Below are 18,699 nucleotides of genomic sequence, written 5' to 3' on the forward strand. Positions count from 1 at the left end.
TCTCTCCCCGCTTTATTGGCGCGCGACGCGGCCCCGCCGCGCACGTGGCCCGCGGCCCCACCCCACCCCCCCCCCGCCCAGCGCGGGAAAAGGCCACGTGCGAGCGGCCGGCCCCGCCCCCCCCTCGGCCCGGCCCTACAGCTCCAGGCGCACCCCACTGTAGGCCTTATCCACTGTCCACTCGCCCGGGGCTCCGGCCCCGGCCCCGGCCCCGGCCTCGGCCTCGGCCCCCGCGTAGCGCTCCATCTCCTGCTGGAACTGCAGCTGCCGCCGCCGGTTGGGATCCACGTTGATCCAGTTGTTGGCGATCCACTTGGTGCCTTGGGTGACCAGGCAGCCCCCGTGCAGGGCAAAGTCGTCCAGCTCCCCCACCCAGCCTGCGGAGTAAAGCCCCGCGTTAGGAGGTGTCGAGGAGTGCCGCGGCACAGGCGGGCGCGGCCAGCGAACGCTGACACAGGCTCTCCTGCCCCCGGCGCCTGCTTGGATTTTAGCTCAGACACATCTTAGAGGATTGGGCGCCTGGCACCCCTCCATCTTAGCACTGCCCCACCCTAGCACCTATGAGGAGCTCACCAGGGCAGGCCCACCAAGTGCAAAATGCTCGTTGCCTCCGCGTCTCCATGCAGCACGAGGGGCTCTCCCATTCTGCATCACTGCTGCTGTTTCTCTCAGCTCTTCCCAAAAGGGGAGGCTGGCATGCAAGAGCTGGGTGCTGCCGCTAGAAGGCCCCTGGTTTTTCTGTGGCAGACTTGCATCAGCAGCCGCCTTCCATTTAGGAATAGTTTGCTCATAAAAACACAACGGGGCTCCTCTTAGAGGAGAGTGATGGTCTCGATATTATCATCCAACAGCCTGAATGCTGGTCTTGTGAACTCCTCTACAGATTTTCTAGAGATGGAAACACGAGCTGCTCCCAGGGGAGCTGGGATGCTATAACTCCTTCCTCCCACCACCGCGCAAAATCTACCATCGAAACACTCTGGAGTCATACTCACCAGCAGCCTGGAAGATTCATGTCAATCCCCCAGCCTGGCTGGCAGGGAAAACCACGCTGTGCTTCGTGAGAAAAGCAGCCCCAAGGACACATATCAGGCTGCGGCTGAGCTATAAAGCAGGAGTTGGGCCATGCCTCCCTGTGCTGCAGAGCTGATGGCCGTGCCTTTGTCTACCTCCCCTCCCCACCCCTTTGGGCAACACCACATCAGTGAAACATTTTGAATTGCAGACCAAGTTCCAGCAGGAGTTTCAGCTCGCACAGCAGGATGGAAGGCAGCTGGCAATGGCTAGTGCAGCCAAGGTCTTTGTTTGCTAGCTAGTCCCGTTCCCCAAAGACATCAGGAGCCACTGACCTACTGCCTGTGAACAAAGGCCTTTCAGGGTCAGGAAGCTCCTACCCAGCTGGTGACAAGCAGACTCTACAGTTCCCACTAGCAGGCAGCTACCACCCTTTGGCTCTCTTCAGAGCTCCCAGACGCCACAAGAAGACGACGGCTGTCACCTCCTGCAGTCCTACCCCTCCCAAGAGCCGAGTCCTGAAATGGGACTGTACCTTCTCCGTCTGACAGGTAGTTGTACCAGAAGACAGCAGTGCCTTGCTGAGGTTTCACTCGCAAATTGCCCTTGTCACAGTTTTTCCGAGTATCTCGCAGGTCAACGTCGTTCTGGATCAAAGACTGGCAAGAAACCACAGAGAAGGTGTTGCAAATGGTGCTGGAATGAAGTGCATGCACTGGGCTGCCTCTGCTGCCAGCCATCATCCTGCCCTTTGCCTGAACACCCCACGGGGACAGCTCAAGGCTGATGCTGGGCAGGACAGGGCTTTCACAACCCACCCGGAGCAGCCAGTTTCATCCCCCGGAGGTCCATGACCTGTTTCTGAGCAGCTGCCCATTCCTTAACACGTTGCCTGACAGGACATATGTGCCAAGACTTAGTCTGAGGAAACCTGCCCAGACAGAAGCGAGCAGGACCCGTGTTATGGCAGCAAGGCCAACAGACCGCCCCTCACGCCTCTGAGGGGGGAGAGGTGCAGCTGTCAAAGCCCTGCGCCTCTTCCCTTGGCCTCAGGGGGACACAGTTTCCCCATGTTCTAGCTACGAAGGCTAACGTCCACCAACCCCACGCACCGGACCTCTTCTGCAGCCACAGCAAATAAAGACATTCAAAGAGGGACTCAAAATCCCTAGGGGTAACACGTAGGTGAGACTCATTTACCATCTCTTCGTACGTCCTGTTATCAGCTATAGGAAAGACTGTTTCGCCTCCCCCAGTCACGTTGTTCAGGTAGAACAGCACTGTCACATACCTGCAAGACAGAGCGGCTGTCAGGGGACACATATGGAATAGGAGACGACGCACAGGGGCTGTCCGCACCCTGCCCCTCCACCATACATACAGCAGTTCTTCCAAGACATCACAATATATGTGATTTACATCATCAGCTTTTCTCCAAGGACAACACACAGATGACAAAGAAAATCCCCATCCGCAACGGGTGGGGAATTAGCCTCTGAGGGTGCATTTCTAGCCTTTGGTGGGGATGGCCCAGCCACTCTGCAGAATCACTCTGCCTTCCTCCTCGCACCGGCTCTGGGGACTTGCAGGATTCACCCACCTCCCTCTTCAGACCTTTCATGCCAACAATCTCCAGAGCCAGTTTGTGAGCCCACAGCCTGAGCACCGAGTCCCACGCCAGGTGAGGAGAAATGGCTCTCTGCACCGCTTCTCTAACGTGTTCCAGATTGTGCCAAAGCAGACCTTACCGGCACGAGGTCTCAAAGGGAGCGCTTTCATTGGCGACCAGCTTGGTGTGGCTGCACGCAGTCTCAGGGAAGACGGGGCCACTGTCCATGTGGGCATGGTAGTGCCCTCCTTGGTCGTACCGCACAACCTGGAGGGGCTCGCTGTGCTCCACAATCTCAGGGGGCAAGCGAGTCAGGCGCATTACCCTGGGGAAGAGGAGAGCAGAGCAGGTGAGGGGAAAGCACCATCACCCCGGTTGCCCGCTACTCCCAAGCACCGAATACATCCAGAGAAAGAAAACCCCCTTCCCCAACAGACCGGAGAGACGGATGGGCTGCAGCAAGCATGCCAAGAGATAACTAGGTCCTTACAGATCTGTTGGACCATCAGCATCAGCTCAGAAAGTCCTCGTCAAGGTTAATAAAAAAACCCCAAAATCGAAGGGTGCATCTCCAGCAGGACTGCTCTCAGGAAGACTTTGCTTGCTCAGCAAGATCCCTTCCGTGTGTGTCCCTGGAGCCTTCACGTGCCATCTCATGGCTTCTCTGGACTCCTGCACACCACCTACAGACCTTGGGGACAGTTAGCAAAGCACCGGGCCCCTGCTGAGAGTGAACGAGAGACTAGCTCTAGGAATATTCTTGTCACCTAACTCACCTTTCCCTGTGTTGCCTTTTCAGCAGCCTCCCCCCAGGGCAGAGGGGCACGGGAAGTGATCAACGAGACCGGAGCCCTCCTGCTCTGGGATTTTTCCGCTGCTACATCTGAGATCATCCCCAAGGCAAGCAGGTACCTCTTGAGACCTGCCAAAGAACACTCAGAGCTCTGAGAATTTGGACCTGTGAAGCCCTCCAGGCAGACGCGAGGGGAACATGGCACCCAGGCAGGATGGCAAAGCCCCTCCAGGCACCGCACAGTCCCAGGGAGGACTGTAACAACCTCCTTCAGCACTACGTCTTCACGTCCTCGTAACAGTGGCCAAATGAAGAGCGTAAAAGCAGTATGCCAATGCCTGTGCATGCTGGCTAGCTGGCACAGGGAAGGTAGCAGCTACAGTCTGCTCTAATCAAGGCAATATGCGACCACATTCTCCCGCTGGAATGCACTGAAGAAAAGGAGTGGCCAAAAGCCGTTTTCAAGCCTTGGGACAGATTTTACCCATCCATGTTCTGGGCGAGGACCAGCACCACAAGAACAAGAGAGTCTCCAGCCAATTATAACTCACCACAGCTAAACGATTTGGCCTGCGTGCTGGGTTTCAACACTTCCCAGTACCAAATCTGAGACGAAGGGAAGGGTAAGAGTTTCTCCCATCTGCCCTGCGATATGAGTGCTTGGAGGATTAAACTAACTCAGCTTACTTGAGGTGAAGTTGTGCTTGTTAAAAAGTCAGCTCTGAACAGCTAAGAGATTTCAGTGAAATGCATGAGTAACTAAAGCAAATGACAGTAACTACTGGCACCCAGACAGCATTGGAAACGGGCAGTTTCTCCCAGTAAGCTCATTTACTAATTAGAATGAATTATTTCATATAATGCCAAGTCTTCTTGGTTTTATAGGGCTGTTCCCAAAAGTGAATGGAGACACTGAAAGGTTTGATTTTTCTTTCTCCTTTTCCACGGGACAATACAAATTCTTGTTCTAATGAAAACCTCCTCTCCCCATTTTGTGTCTGTGTTCATTGCTCTTTATACTCCAAAGACTTCCACGCAATTCGGAAGTGTGACTATTAGCAAGTCTGCCACTGCCTCTCCCAGCACAGGTGGTCCTCGTGCCTACACAAACCCAGCCGTCCCTCAGCTGCCTGGCCCTTACCTTTGCCGTATGGCTCTCATGACCTGGTGTGCCCCCTCGCCCTGGTACAGCCAGGTGTGCTGGCTGTTGCGCACCAAGTCACTCATCTTCACTTTCTGGCTTCCCATGTACTTGTGGAAATCACGGATATTCAATTGTTTGAACTCCTCCAGACTCAGCACACCTACGGGAAGAGAGGAAAAGCTGGCTGACTCTGGTGCAGGTAATAGCTCTTGGCGTCCTGTACTCGGAGAAACCACCAGCTGAGGGCACTGCAAAAACTGCCTGCCTTGAACAAACCCCATTCAGGGTCCACCACTGCGCTCACCACGGGCTGCAACCTGTATGTGCAGCATTACAGATCCCAGCAACGCTCTCGCCTTTAGCTGAACAGAGGGCATACAGCAACCTGCAAAAGTGAACCCATTAGCTGCCATGCAGGGTCAGAACTGGGACAGGCAAAATACCATTTTGAACTTGCAAAAGCTCCTAAAACACACAAAACAATCCATCAAAAGAGAGAAATAGCCACTATGGTTCTAACATATGCAATGCCACAGCTAAAAAGCCTGCATCACCTGATGCCTTGGGGCTTGTTACTTATTTAAATAGGCACATTTAAGAGCAGAGTGGGACACCTCAGACCACATTTTCTACAAGACCCTGCATGGTAATTTAAAAAAGCCAAACCCAAACCAAGCAGTACGTTCTTCTACATTTGTGTAATTAGAAAACATGAGTGAGAAATACAACAGAGCATGATCTTGAGTAAGTAGAAATAACAGAAAAGCAAGAGGTAAAAAGTGGTTTCTACTCAAACAGGTATTTCTTGTCTGCACTCAGCTGGACTTGGCAACGGATGGACTTTTGCCTTTGTCACCTTCAGAAAAATCCTCACATTTGTTGTTTTCCCTTTCTGGAAAAGAAGGAAGCCTTGCACTGGGGACCAGGTTCCTGGGACCAGAGTGTGCGGAGCAGTGCGCTGGGCTGCCTGGCAGCCAGCTCGCATCGTGGGCTGCAAGTGGAGCTCGCTCAGGCAGCAAACCCAGTGCCGCTGCGGTGCCAGCTCTGCTCCCCGGGCACAGGGCACCCTCCAGCAGGAGGAAGGACCAGCCACCAGGGTCAGCCTGAGACAGTTCTGCAGGTGCCAGTGGTCGTGACCAAATGATCCAGACCATTATTATTTCTAGCGTCTCCCTGTCCCCACTTCCCCTTACTCCACGCAGTCTTTGATGACGCAGTGCCACATCCAGGTTGTGACCCGGTCTCTTGGTGTCACGTACCAATCTAACAACAGAGGGAAGCTGCACCCTGGAAGCAAGGTCCTGCCAAGAGCACTTTAACAGGACCTTTCATTTGTTAATGTCCGGAATGGTGGAAAAGCCACCAAGGACTCAGTCATACGCTCCTACCCCTGCCAAGAATGCCACCAGCCCGGAGGAGCGGGGCACAGGGTGCCCTCCGGATATTTAGACATTCACATGGGTACTGCTTCAACTCCAAAGCAACTCCTCCTAGGCAGCTCTCAACGCCAGGTCACTGGAAAAGAGCGTGCAGAGCCTGTGTGTTCACTTAATTTGATTAGGAAATGGAGAGTTGCTTAATTGAGGCCACTCTAATTAGAGCAGCAGAGGTTAGAGCGTACGTCCGGACCAGCGGGAGCCCTTGGGAGACCGGGGGCAGGAGGGGCAGAAGTGGCCTCATGGAATACAGAGAGTTTGCAGTGGCAGAGAGGGGGGGTCAGCAACATAGGCTGACTGACAAGACTACCCTCACCTCCACTTATTCCGCCCTTCCCTCCCAGTGAGGCAGCGCTCCCAGCCTGCTGCAGAAGTCTCCCTGAAAACAGAGGAGGGGAGTGCAGGGTGCACCCCTGCAGCCCAGGTAACAAGAGCTACGTAGTCAGAGCCAGAGCAGTCTCTCAGCCCACGTGAGGGAGAAGAAGTGCACCCTGAAAGTCCTGTTACAGCTGGGCACGAAGCAAGACAGGTCTGACAGGGGAAAGGGAGCGCAAAGTTGTGTTCTGGTCCTGCTTCTGCAAGATCCAAGACCAGGCGGTGGAACTAGTCTGCTGCTAGACTGGCGATGAAGGGGCAGGAGTGCTGCAGTTAGAGGTTTACACTGATTTTACTTTTCTGTGAAGGTCTCTAAAGCAGCATTATCTTCCTTTGAAGAACACAGCTAGAGAAATAGAGAAACAGGCCTGGGCCCACAGCTCTTGCTCTGCCACGCGTGGCTGTGCAAAGCATCCAGCGTGCTGAGGGTGAAGGGATTCCTGTGGAGTTGCTCTTACCATTCCCATCAGGATCGGCCTTGACTGCAGTGTACATCTCCCGGATGTTTTCGGGGGTCATCCACCTGCCGTTCCCAAGCCGGGTGTGGGTCAACACCTGAAATTCATAAATGGATCAACACAGGGCACTGGTTTCTTGTACTAACGAAACCCTACAGATTCCCTGCTTGAGGCCTGGCGGGCTCTCCCCTCTGCCGAGCATCGGCCAGCCAGGCGTCAGCACGCCTCTGCAGAAAGAAGATTGCAGTGAGAATCATATGGCAACCACACACAGTGTGTGGCTGATGAGTGCTGTTATTTCCAGTTTAGGTCATGGCAAATGACTGCTGGGACTCGATTAACCAGTCAGGAGATGGAGCAGGCACAGCTCTTTCTCTTGAAGGGAAAGTAAAGCTAGATGATAAAAGTGAATGCTTTTAATTGTCCAAGATAGGGCTTGGGACAAAATGTTTCCTTTCCACATGGACAGAGAGACGCAGTATCCTGGAGAGCTCTCAGCATGCTCTGACCTCCAGAGAAGGGAGCCTTGCCCTGGGTTGTCACTGGCACAGTTCCCCATGCTCCAAAACATGTGCTGCCCATGGGACAGCACACACCCCCAGCCCCACCTGAAACAGGAGCCTGGGGAGGGACATCCTTGAACTGCCAGCGCCTGCCCTGATGCACCCTGCCATACAGGGCAAGGTGCTCATTGTCCCCCTCCAAGGTCATTAACAGGGGTGGCTTTGCTGATGTCTGGTCAATTCAGCGCAGTCAGTCCCCACAGGCTGCGCAAAGCAGTGCCTACACTACAAACTCACTTCCCTGGGACACCCAGCAAGAGGAAACCCACAGCACAAGGAACATTTTACCCAGCATATTCAAAACACACATCTCCTGCCAAGGACCGTTGCTACCTCCCAACAGCATCACAACTGCTCCACATTTCCCCAGAAACTTCCACGCTGAAGGCCAGCACAAGTCTTGAGACGTGAAATTAAACAAATACTGATGAATATATACCGGGGTCTGGTCCTACTCAAGCACAAGAGTAATCACAAGACCACCTGAGGAGAGGACATGCCAGAGGGTCCCCCAGCAAACCTCCCCTGGTCTGTCCGGCACTCTACCTCTTTGAGCTGCAGCTGCCCATCCTGATTGTGGTCCAGCAGATTGAAAATGTCCATCTGGCTGATTTCTATCATTTCCATGGCTTCCTCATAGTCATCCGTTGGCAAGATCTGGCTCTTCTGCAGCCCCTTCAGCTGTGCCAGATGGACGATGAGCTTGCACTCCTCCTCTGTCAGGAAGTCAGGAATTTCTGGAGCAAAAGTGTGAGCAGCAACAGAAACTGAGGAACTGTTAAAGTGGGACTCTATACTGATGACAGGCCACTCAGAAGGAGGTGGGGGGGAGAAGGCAGTTTAGAAACTGCCTAAGTTTGGGACATTCAAACACATCCAGCCTTCTACCAGAAGAGCTCCCAAAGAGCATGCACCATACACCTGAGCTGCTGGAGGCGGGTATTTTTACAGCAGCAGTTCCTAAAATGTTTGGATCCAGGGGTCAAGCCCTTAAATTCTCTCACAGATACCACAATGGACAAAGGAGTGAACAAACACGTGCATATCACCACATATTATCACTTCAAAGGTGACATGTGGATCACAGTCTGGGTGGGAACTGCTGCTCTGCAGGAAGCCAAAACCTTTGTGGTGGGCAGTGGTGATGGCGGGGGTTTCAGGCTTCCTTGCTCTCATGTGGAGAGGACAGCACTTTGCGCAAAACCAAATGCCTTTCAGGGGAACCTGGCACACTGCTCTACTATGAAAGTCAAACAGCAAGGAAACAAATTCCAAACTTACTCCCGCTCATTCCTCTGATCCCCCACTAAAAATGGTCTTCACATTATTATTACAGGGGAAGACACCACACATGGCAGATGCCATGCTCCATACCCAGGCAGCATCCTGGTATCACCAGCCTTTGCAGCACGGCACCAGCAGCAATCACACAATACCAGGATCCCAAGCAAATTTAAATGCAGAGAAATCCACCGATGACTACGAGGCTAAGAGATTTCTAGCTGCATGGTGCACTGGGCATACACTTGCAAAGCACTGGTGGGGTCCTGTTCCACAGCACAGTTACACTGTGGCCCAGCAGGTTGAGAAGATCCTTCTGACTGACACTTGTCACTGTGTCCTGGTTTCAGCTGGGGTAGAGTTAATTTTCTTCCTAGTAGCAGGCATAGTGCTGTGTTTTGGATTTAGGATGAGAAGGATGTTGATAACACACCGATGTTTTAGTTGTTGCTAAGTAGTGCTGACACTAGTCAAGGACTTTTCAGCTTCCCATGCTCTGCCAGGTGCACAAGAAGCTGGGAGGGGACACAGCCAGGACAGCTGCCCCAAACTGACCAAAGGGCTATTCCATACCATATGGTGTCACACTCAGTATAGAAACTGGGGGGAGTTGGCTGGAGGGGGGCAAAGAACCATTGCTCAGGGATGGGCTGGGCATTGGTTGGTGGGTGGTGAGCAGTTGCATCACTTGGTTTTCCTGGGTTTTGTTTCTTTCTCTCGTTTTGTTTTTCATTACAATTTATTATTATTATATTTTGTTTCAAATATTAAATTGTTCTTATCTCAGCCCAGGAGTTTTCTCACTCTTACTCTCCTGATTCTCTCCCCCATCGCACCAGAGCAGGGGGAAGTGGGCGAGCAGCTGCGTCGTGCTTAGTTGCTGGCTGGGGTTAAACCACGACACACTGCTATGGGGATCTTGTTACCAGCTGCTGAGACTTTTGATGAGGGAAAGAAAAACCACCAAAGCAGGACAGGTTTAAGTGCTCCTAGGCCCAAGGTCCTGCTCTCCAAATCGCAGCCCCCTAGAGCTCCTGCAGGTATGTGCCAAGGACATATTATATCTCCAATATAGCAGCAATCCTCAAAGGGGGGGGGGGGGGGGGGGAAAAGAGTTAATTACTTCCATGACCTTAAATCAACCCTATCAGCTCAAACTGTCAATAAGCAGTTGGCTTCTTGCTAAGCACAGACCAGAACCAGCCCTGGAGAGAATGAGATGTTCCTGGGAAGCCCCAGAAACACAATGCAGCCGGCTGTATCCGTAACACCCTCCAAGGAAACAATTTCCGCCACAGGCAGCGCAGGGTCCTTGTGCCAGAGGATGCTTCAGAGCTGGAGCTTCCGCTGGCTGGTTTGAACCTCGTGGCACAGCACCAGGTCCGAATGAACTGTGTGCGCTGGCAAGCAATGCCCCCAATATTTCCAGTTCCCCAAACCAGGCTACAATAATGACAGCTTCTGTAATCTTAATTACGTGCTGGAGGAAGGACAATCCCGCTCTTCAGTGGTAGTAACGGGATTTCGTAATGAAGTAAAGATCCTGTTAAGCAGAAAGCATGCTCTGTCACGCAGGTTGCAAGGTGAGGGGGTTTCCAGCTAAGCACTGCCAATCCCATCTGCAAACAACCTGGATCCACAGCTGCAAATTAGTTCCTCTCTACCCTCAGCTCTCCGAAACGGTTAACTTCTGGCTGTGAGACCATCCTATCTCCCTGCCTGCTCAACAATAGATCCAGCTAAACAAATGCCTCCTAATTGACTTTGAGCAACACTTGATTGCTTTTACAAAAAACAAAAGAGAGGAAAACATTGGGGTTTATGAAATAATGACTAATCCTGGAGCAAGAGAAAGGGGATGGGTTGGAGCACTGGTCTCAAACAGAGATTCAATCTCGGCTGAAAGAGCCCCAAGACACATGGGCCAAGTCATTCATCCCTCCCCAGCCGCCCTCATTTCCACACCTGCTGATCTAAGCCAAACCCCTGCTAAAATCCAAACAATCGGGGCCGCTGGCAAATGAAAATTGGAGCATTGTCTTCCCCATGAGGGCTCTGAAAGTGCTGCACTTAATGAGGATGGATCGACAGAGAGGTGGCTCGTAGGCTATAAAAGGCATCCCACAGTCGGGAGCAGCTCAGTCCAGGGTGCGCTGCCCATTCGCCCGCTCCCAGCTCGTTCCAAGCATGGTCACGGCCCACCGCAGGCACCCCTCGAGGCTGGGTGGCCCATGGCTGCTGGGTCTCCTGGCACGCCTGCTGCTCTGGGGCTCCCCAGGAGCCTGGGCGAGCTACCTGAGGAGATCCTCCAGCTGCACGCCCATTCCACACCGTATGGCCTTGTGCTACGATATCGGCTACTCCGAGATGAGGATTCCCAACCTGCTGGAGCACGAGACCATGCCAGAAGTGATCCAGCAGTCTTCCAGCTGGCTGCCTTTGCTGGCCAGGGAGTGCCACCCAGACGCTAGGATTTTCCTCTGCTCCCTCTTTGCACCAATCTGCTTGGACAGGTAAGATGTTTTTACAAGTTATTTCAGCTGTAGCAAGTAACACTCCCCAAGAGTGCAACCGCATTTGCCTCCCAAGAGAAAACGCATGCAATGTGATCAGCGCAGTCCCCGAGAAGCCGCGCTGTCCCTCTCGGCAAGGGGCAATTGGATTACCCAGCAGGGATCTTCTCTCTGAAAGTGAAACATGAGCATTCATCTCGCAGGAGCAGAAACATTATGTTCCCTCCTCTGGATTTTCCTGCTCTCCCACCCCAGGCACCATTGCTGTCTCCCCTGGCCACCCCCCTCGCACACCGCAGTAGCTGCTGGCACCCACCGGCTTCACCTCCCACCTTCCCCGCAGCCCCCTTCCCAGCTCCTGCCCCGACCACGCAGGGGCTTCCTCAGCCCAACAGTGCCAGCATCAGAGAGAAATCCTCAGGTTTGAGGTGCAGCTGTCAAAGGACAGAGCTGCTACGGAAATCAGCTATCTAATTAGGCACCTGTAAAGGTAAGCAGCCTTTGCACAACTCAAAAAGATCCCTGTGGGTGGGGGCAGGTGGGGAGGGCTTCTGGCAGCAGCCCATATTGAACAGCCTCATCCCTCCTGTCCTCAAGACATTCGTTGTTTGCTTCCTGGGCTTGAATGTTCAAAACACATCAAAGACCCCAAAATAGCTCTGCTAGCGCTACAGCGTGCAACAGAGCCCTGTGCAGCAGCAGCGCGGTGCTGGGGCTTGACCCTCAGCCTGCTGCCAGAAGCGGTCCCCAGGTGCTGCAGTCCCCATCCCCTCCCCAGGCTCATCTACCCCTGCCGCAGCCTGTGCGAAGCCGTCAAGAGAAGCTGCGCGCCCGTCATGGCTTGTTATGGCTACCCCTGGCCCGAAATCCTGAACTGCAACAAGTTTCCTGCAGATCATGAACTGTGCATCGCAGCAGTCTCCACGGATGAGAATTCCTCGAGCAGGAGAAGTAAGGTTTTGTTTTTTTTTTTTTTCTCCTCACATGTTTTCCCATATGTTACACTGAAAGCTCAAAAGGATAGGCCTATGCCTTGTTTCTATTCCTAGTATTTCTGGGTTTAAGCTATATTTAGAAAAAATAATTTGTAAATTCTAGTTTTATTCTCTCTGGGAACCCTGCCGTGTCTAGAAAATTAGCGTAAAGTTGAGTGTAGCTTGGTCCCCTCTCTACTGTATTCATTAGCTCCCCGGGTGCCACCAGACCACGTGGGGTTTGGGACAGGGGGAAGAAATCGCTGTAAAAGCCTAAAGCTCACAGCTTGTGTGCAGGCTCCAGGCGGCGAGATGTGCTTCCAGCTGAGCTAAGGAGCTGCAGCCCTGATCTTTCAGCTGTGTCCAGGGTTTAAATAAACATGCAAAAAGAAATGTTTTGCAAGCCTTCTCTTTAAACATTAGGAAACACCACAAAGGGGCATAAGCCTCTGCAGACACGAGTTACACAAGAAAAAAAAATGTTTAAGACTGAAAGACTAGATTAAACACCCAGATACTGTTGAACAGTGGGGGAGATTCAAGAGCAGTTAAGAGGAGAACAGATGCCTCATTTCAGCATCACTGGATGGAGTCTGGCCATACCAATGGCTTTGCTGTTTCATCCAAACCAGGAGATCTTCATTAAGCATTTTCACTGCTGCTTTAAGATGCAGCAACACACACAAGCCTAAACAAAGCACGACAAGCAGCGTCTGCCCCAGCCACAGAAAGGAGAGCTTAACGTTTCCCACCCTGGCAGCCTAAGCTGTCTCTCCAGGGACTGGGTAGCTCGGGGGGAAGCAACACTCGGAAACAGCAAGCCACCACTCGCAGACCTCAAAATTGCATTATGCCTTTTCCAATGAAGCTTGACAAGGGTGTTATAACTAAATTTCTGTTGCAGCAGTGCCCCGAGCCAGCTGCAAGGACTGCGAGCTTGAGGAGGCCAGCACTGCCAGGGAGATCCTGGAAAACCTCTGTGCCAATGATTTTGGTGAGTGACCCCCCTCCTCCTTTCAGTTGCTGCCGTTGTCTCCAGAAGCCAAGTAGTGGCATGGACAGAAAATGGCTTTACCATAACAAACTGACTCAGAGGAACTGCAGCTTTCACAGCAGATCCCAGGGATTTTGAGGTCCCAACTTACCTGTTAGGTAGCAGGAGGCCCCAGCTCCAGGCACCACCGAAGATGAAGACCTGTTTTATTTCTGTGGGCTCTGATTTGGTTTTGGTCTGTGGCTGCTAAATACAAGCGCTACTCTGGTTTTCCCTTGGAGACCAACATTTCAACTGATGCCCATAAAAACCTTTAGCAAATGCCACATCAGTTATTTCAAATTTCAATACCATTGTTCTATGTGACTCTCCCTCCCCTAGCCCGAGCAGGTGGCAGCACTGGCTCTGCTCAAACAGCTGGCAAGAAGTTTTCAAAGGACAGTCCTGAATTCAGGCACACAACCTTCAGCGGGGGAGTTAAAAATCCTGGGCAGCTGGCAGTCATGTCACCTCCTGGAATCCCAGCTCAGAGAAAAGTCAAGTAATTTGCACGAGGCCAGGACTTTGATGCATCCACTTGCTTATGCCCCTGCTTCCTACAGGGTTTCTGCCCATGCAGTGGTGCTGATACACCTTGGCCACTCTCTTGAGAAAAGCAGAGCGAGAACAATGGTGTTCAGTTCTGGAAACTAATCTCAAATGAAAACTTTTACAAGTTCACTGCAATTATAAGAGCTTGGATGGATGCGTCACCACATTACAGAAACAGCAAGAAAGCCTTGCGCTGGCTGTGTGTTTAAGTAGGTAAGAGCTATGAAAAGTAAACAGAACTAACAGCTCTTTTTCCAACCCCCGCAGCAGTGAAAATCCGAATCCTGAGGAAGAATATGACGACCACCATCTCAGACTTTGACCTGGACCCCTCCAGGGTGGAGGTCCTGAAGCATGGCCCACTCCTCAGAACCGAAATCCCCGCTAGGCTCCAGCAGTGGCTGGACATAGATGCTACCTGCGTCCACAACATCATGAGAGGCACTCACGCAGGGGTCTTCGTTGTAAGTGGCGAAGTACAGAGTGACAAAGTGGTGGTGAACAAGGCCTACGCCTGGCAGAAGAAGAACAGGAACCTCCATCAGGCAGTGCGGAGGTGGAAACATCACCGCTGCCCTGAACAGGCTGGCCGGAAGGTCTGAAAAATCTCAATTCCAATAATAAGAAACTGCTCCTTTCCCTAAGGCTAGAAAACTCCTTTCCCTGGCAGTTGGTGTTTTGGAGATGTACAGACAGTATTTTTAGGTGATTCAAAGCAGTCATAGTCCACAGATAGGGCCTCACTACAGATCCCTGCTTTACTGAGAGCGAGCTTAAGGATGCAGATTTAACATGTTCCTCTCGCAAGGATTCAGGACTTGCGATGGACGGCTTTGTGTAGGATCCAACATCACAACAAAACTGAACTGAACTCTGCAGGCGAGCACAGACTAGAAGAGACCTGTAATAACAGTTCCTTCTAGTTCTCATCATTGAAGTCAACAGCCATTTCAGCTTCATTATTTGACCCTGAGACACCGATGCTGTCCAAGTGCCTGCTTGCTTTCTGTCCAGAGACATTACGCAAAAGTCTCCCTGACTGCTAAGAGATGCTTTTTTATGTAATGGAGCAAACACTTTACTTTTGAACAGTCCAAAGTAAATTAAGGGGGAGAGGAACCCACCCAGGCAACGACCAGAAATGAATGCTAAACTCCACTCTTGAGCAGTCACTCAGGCTGTCCCTTCAGCTTGCTGTGCTGAGAGTTGATGAACATCTGCACAGGTAAAAAGAAAGAGCTGTTCTCAAGCAGGAAAGGCACAAAGCAAAGATAGCTGAGGATTTCTGCATAACAGGGAAAACATGTTTTAACATCAGGAATGAAGTTTGGATCAGAAGCTTCTGGTAACCGGAGAACTACCGAAGATATCACAAGAGCCTTGAGAAAGCAGAGCACAAGTGGGACATCAGCTGTTTAAACCTGCAACGGCAGCTTTGCGTGGGACTCGGAGGTGAGCCCCAACCACAGCACAGCGGGAGATACTTGCAGTTCTGATATGGGGATGGGGGGGGAGAAACGTTACACATCTGTCTGGCCTTCCCCCTGCACACAAGGAAGACAGAAGAGGTGGCAAAACTCAATCTCACCAAGTTCTCTGCAGCTCACTCTCTCACCCAGGTAAGCAGGGACCGTAATTCCCCGCAGGGGTAAACACAGCGATAGCTCTACACCCCAGACCACAGAGCAGAAAACAGCAAATCCCCAAATCAGAAAACAAGTCGGATTCCTACTGCCTAACAAAGCACTGTCCGTGGAAAGTTTTCTACACTGGATTAAAATTGGGACTGAAATAAGAAAATAAGGGGAAAAACGGCTTTTGGGAGAAACGCGTTCTGCCTTGTTCACGATGCCTGCAGCCTTGGTTGTGGACAGCCACTCAGTTTGATGGAGACACATTGCCTCCCTGTGCTCGTAAAGCACACCAACAACCCACCATGAGATCTCTTCAGACTTAGTGTGGGCTGAGATGAGCACTCAGACACTCACACTGAAATTCAGCTGCGCCCTGACATTTGGGCAGTGATTACTTCTATTCCCTGAGGCTCTGAAGAAAAACACAGCAAGATTTCCGATTTTTATTTCTCCCTACTGCCTAATCTTGCAAACTGCCACCCAATTCACAGAATCCACTGCCAGGTGGTCTCTGCAATGGCAGTATCTTCTGAACAGACTGCGTTTGGAAAACACAACAGAACACATAAAAGCGCTGAAGGTTGAAAAGGCTTTGTCTGATATTTGTTTTCCATTAACAGGATTATTTGATTACTAGTGTTTCCTAACTAAAAAGTGCACAGATGGTCTGACTTACAAGCTTTAGAAATGACGTCTCATAGCCAGAGGGGGATAAAATAGGGCAGGGACTTTTTCATAGCTCCACGAAATACGCTTGGGTTCAATGCAGATGACTTACCCACATTTAAAAACAAACCGCAAGTTCCCCTGAGGTGCCCAGCGCCATGCTCCAAAGCACAGAGCTCACATTAAGTCGTTAACGAGCCAGCCACTGCTGTAGTCCCACTACAGCCCACTCTGCTGAACGCAAAGATCACAGACCAGCCACTTATTTCCTTAAACTGGCTCTCGCATGCCACAACACTTTGTGTTAAGTAAAATCCCCAGAAATGCAGGAGTCCTTCTTTGCTAGCAACTTCTGGTTTTGTCTAACAGAACCCAGTTAAACACACACTTCCACTAATTTAAACAACAGATGCAATTTTTTCTTTAAACCAGCTGATTCAGATTGGTACTGTTTGCACGGATAGAGAAGTCTCTGGAAGTCTTTTAAAGTCAGAGCTGGCTCCTGGCAGGTTCATCCAGGAGATAAGAGCTGTCTTGTGAGTTGCAGTTTCTAAATAAGGGACTCCCTATCGGAGGACAAAGGAGAACAGACTTGCGTGGCATCTCAAACGTTGAATGTCTGTCCTTGCCCATGATACCATCCTCAGGGAGCAAAATTTCCCCCAGAACTGATGGAGGTGCTGGAGTGACAAGTTAAAAGCTGTGGGATTACTGCTGCCAGGACTGACCTGCCTTTTCACAACTTCAGTACCTTCCCTGCAGGCCAGGATCAACTCTCACTTCAGCCGGGCAGAGAAGGTGGAAACAGTTTTCCTGAGCGAAAACCAGAGCAACTTCCCCAGACCATGGTTCTGGTAATGACGTCAGTTTTGTGAACGCTGTGGGGTATCAGTTCCAGGTTGGTGTGTCTGTTTACTGAATGTCAGACAGAAACTCACTTAGAAATTTCCATACCACCAGTACCACATATGTAGAAATGACAAAAAAACTTTGTATATTTCTTCCGGATACTTACTGCATTAAAGGAATTTAATAAGAAACCTATCTGATTTATGGCCAGGCTTTCAGCGTGTATAACCTATTTGGAATCAGAAAAAAACCCCTCTTCTTGAGAAAGCATCTAAAAGACTCTCAATGCTATCTTTTCAGAGACAACAGGTGTTCTCTGACTGTGCAGTAGCAGGAATTTTGCAATCATCTGTCCCAAAAAATTAATTTGTATATTCTCAGTGGATTTCCAGAACAGAGTTCAATTAACGAGGCTTTACCAGTCACAGCAAAAAAATCACAGAAAGGTAAAGGTTTTAAAATACCTGAAAGAAGAATGTCATGTGGTTGTATATCAGAGCAGCCAGAAATAAAGATAAATCTAGAACAGGACGCAAAATGGTGCAAGACATCAGACCCATCAATTCTCCTGTTACTCATCTCGGCGGCACTGAAGCACCAACATTAAATTGCTTTATCATCATTTATTACCAAAAGTTTGGGGATCTCTCGTCCCTTTCTAATACTTAGCAGCTTCTTCGAGGTCCTCTTCAGTGATCTTCTGTCTATTCGTGGCATTTTAAAGGGAATCTGAAAAAACCTGGAAAGGTTAATCTTCCAAATTCTTCTAAGTGGGCCACCTCAAACAAGTAACCTCCGCGAGCACCATATCAAAATACCTTGCACAAAATCACGCTGTTTTTAACACAGCCCCAGGGAAAAGCGACACAGGGAGGAGAAGCGCACACGCGAGAAGGCCTTTTCCCGCGAGTGGGCGTACGGCAGCGGCGGGTGCGGGGCAGATTCCCCCCGGCCGCTGCCAGACGGTGCCCCCCCGCCGGCGGGGACCTCCCAGAGCTGCGCGCCGCTGCCTGCCGGGCCCCGCGGCCCCGCTCCCACGGCCCCGGCAGCAGGTGACGGCCGGGCCGTCACCCCCCGAGCCGGCCCCGGGGCAGTGGGCCGAGCTGCCCGCCCGCTACCGGCGTGCCCCGGGCCCGGCAGCAGCGCGGGCCGGTGTCCGCCGCTGCCCCACCGGCGGGGAGGACGCCGGGCTGCGGGAGGCGGCGGCGGGGCCGGTACTCACCGAAGAGGAGCGGCTTGAGGCTGAGGGTGCGCACGGCGTGGACCCTGCCGGGCACCAGCTCCACCCGCTGCGTGTGGCCCACCTGCGGGGAGAGCGGCGGTGAGCGGCGGCGCGGCCCCGGCCCCGGCCCCGGCCCCCCCGGCGCGGCCTTGCCTTGATGCCCTCGAGGCGCGGCAGGGCGCGGGCGGGCGGCGGCGGCGGCGGGGGGGCGGCGGGCGGCCCGCCGGCCTCGCCGGCGCTGAGGTGCACGAAGAGCAGCAGCCCCAGCACGTTGAGGACGTAGAGGTGGGCGAAGACCATGAGGACGAGGAAGTAGGGCCGCGAGCAGACGGGCCGCGGGCGGCCCCCCGGCGGGCCGGGCAGCGGGGGACCCTCTGCCCGCGCCGCCGCCGCCGCCGCCGCCATCGCGCCGCCGGCCCGCCAGGCCTCGCGCGTCACCCCGGCAACCGCCCGGCGTGCTGCGTCACGGCGCCGCGGGGGGGCGGGGCCAAGGGAGTGGGCGTGGCGCTGGCGGGAAAAGCACGTGCGCCGGCGGCGCCGGCCCCGTCACCCCCTCCCTCCCCAAGAAGAGCCAGGACGCCTC

General features: G+C 52.5%; 2 protein-coding genes across 2 annotated transcripts; one reads left to right on the forward strand and one right to left on the reverse strand.

Annotated features, from left to right (window-relative positions):
* Window positions 1-135: 135 nt before the first annotated feature.
* On the reverse strand, window positions 136-18,521 carry P4HTM (prolyl 4-hydroxylase, transmembrane). Its single transcript, XM_075714603.1, has 9 exons — window positions 18,270-18,521; window positions 18,117-18,198; window positions 7,939-8,129; window positions 6,830-6,926; window positions 4,558-4,720; window positions 2,763-2,948; window positions 2,215-2,305; window positions 1,550-1,673; window positions 136-377 (listed from the first exon to the last, which is right to left on the reverse strand). The coding sequence occupies exons 1-9, from the start codon at window positions 18,519-18,521 to the stop codon at window positions 136-138; spliced, it is 1,428 nt and encodes a 475-aa protein (XP_075570718.1).
* On the forward strand, window positions 10,861-17,790 carry LOC104037018 (secreted frizzled-related protein 2). The gene is made up of 4 exons (XM_075714710.1): window positions 10,861-11,186; window positions 11,965-12,137; window positions 13,065-13,154; window positions 14,013-17,790. Exons 1-4 carry the CDS (start codon window positions 10,861-10,863, stop codon window positions 14,345-14,347), a joined length of 924 nt encoding a protein of 307 aa, XP_075570825.1. The 3' UTR covers window positions 14,348-17,790.
* Window positions 18,522-18,699: the final 178 nt, after the last annotated feature.

The sequence above is a fragment of the Pelecanus crispus genome, chromosome 7, assembly GCF_030463565.1.
Source record: "Pelecanus crispus isolate bPelCri1 chromosome 7, bPelCri1.pri, whole genome shotgun sequence".
NCBI lineage: Eukaryota > Metazoa > Chordata > Aves > Pelecaniformes > Pelecanidae > Pelecanus > Pelecanus crispus.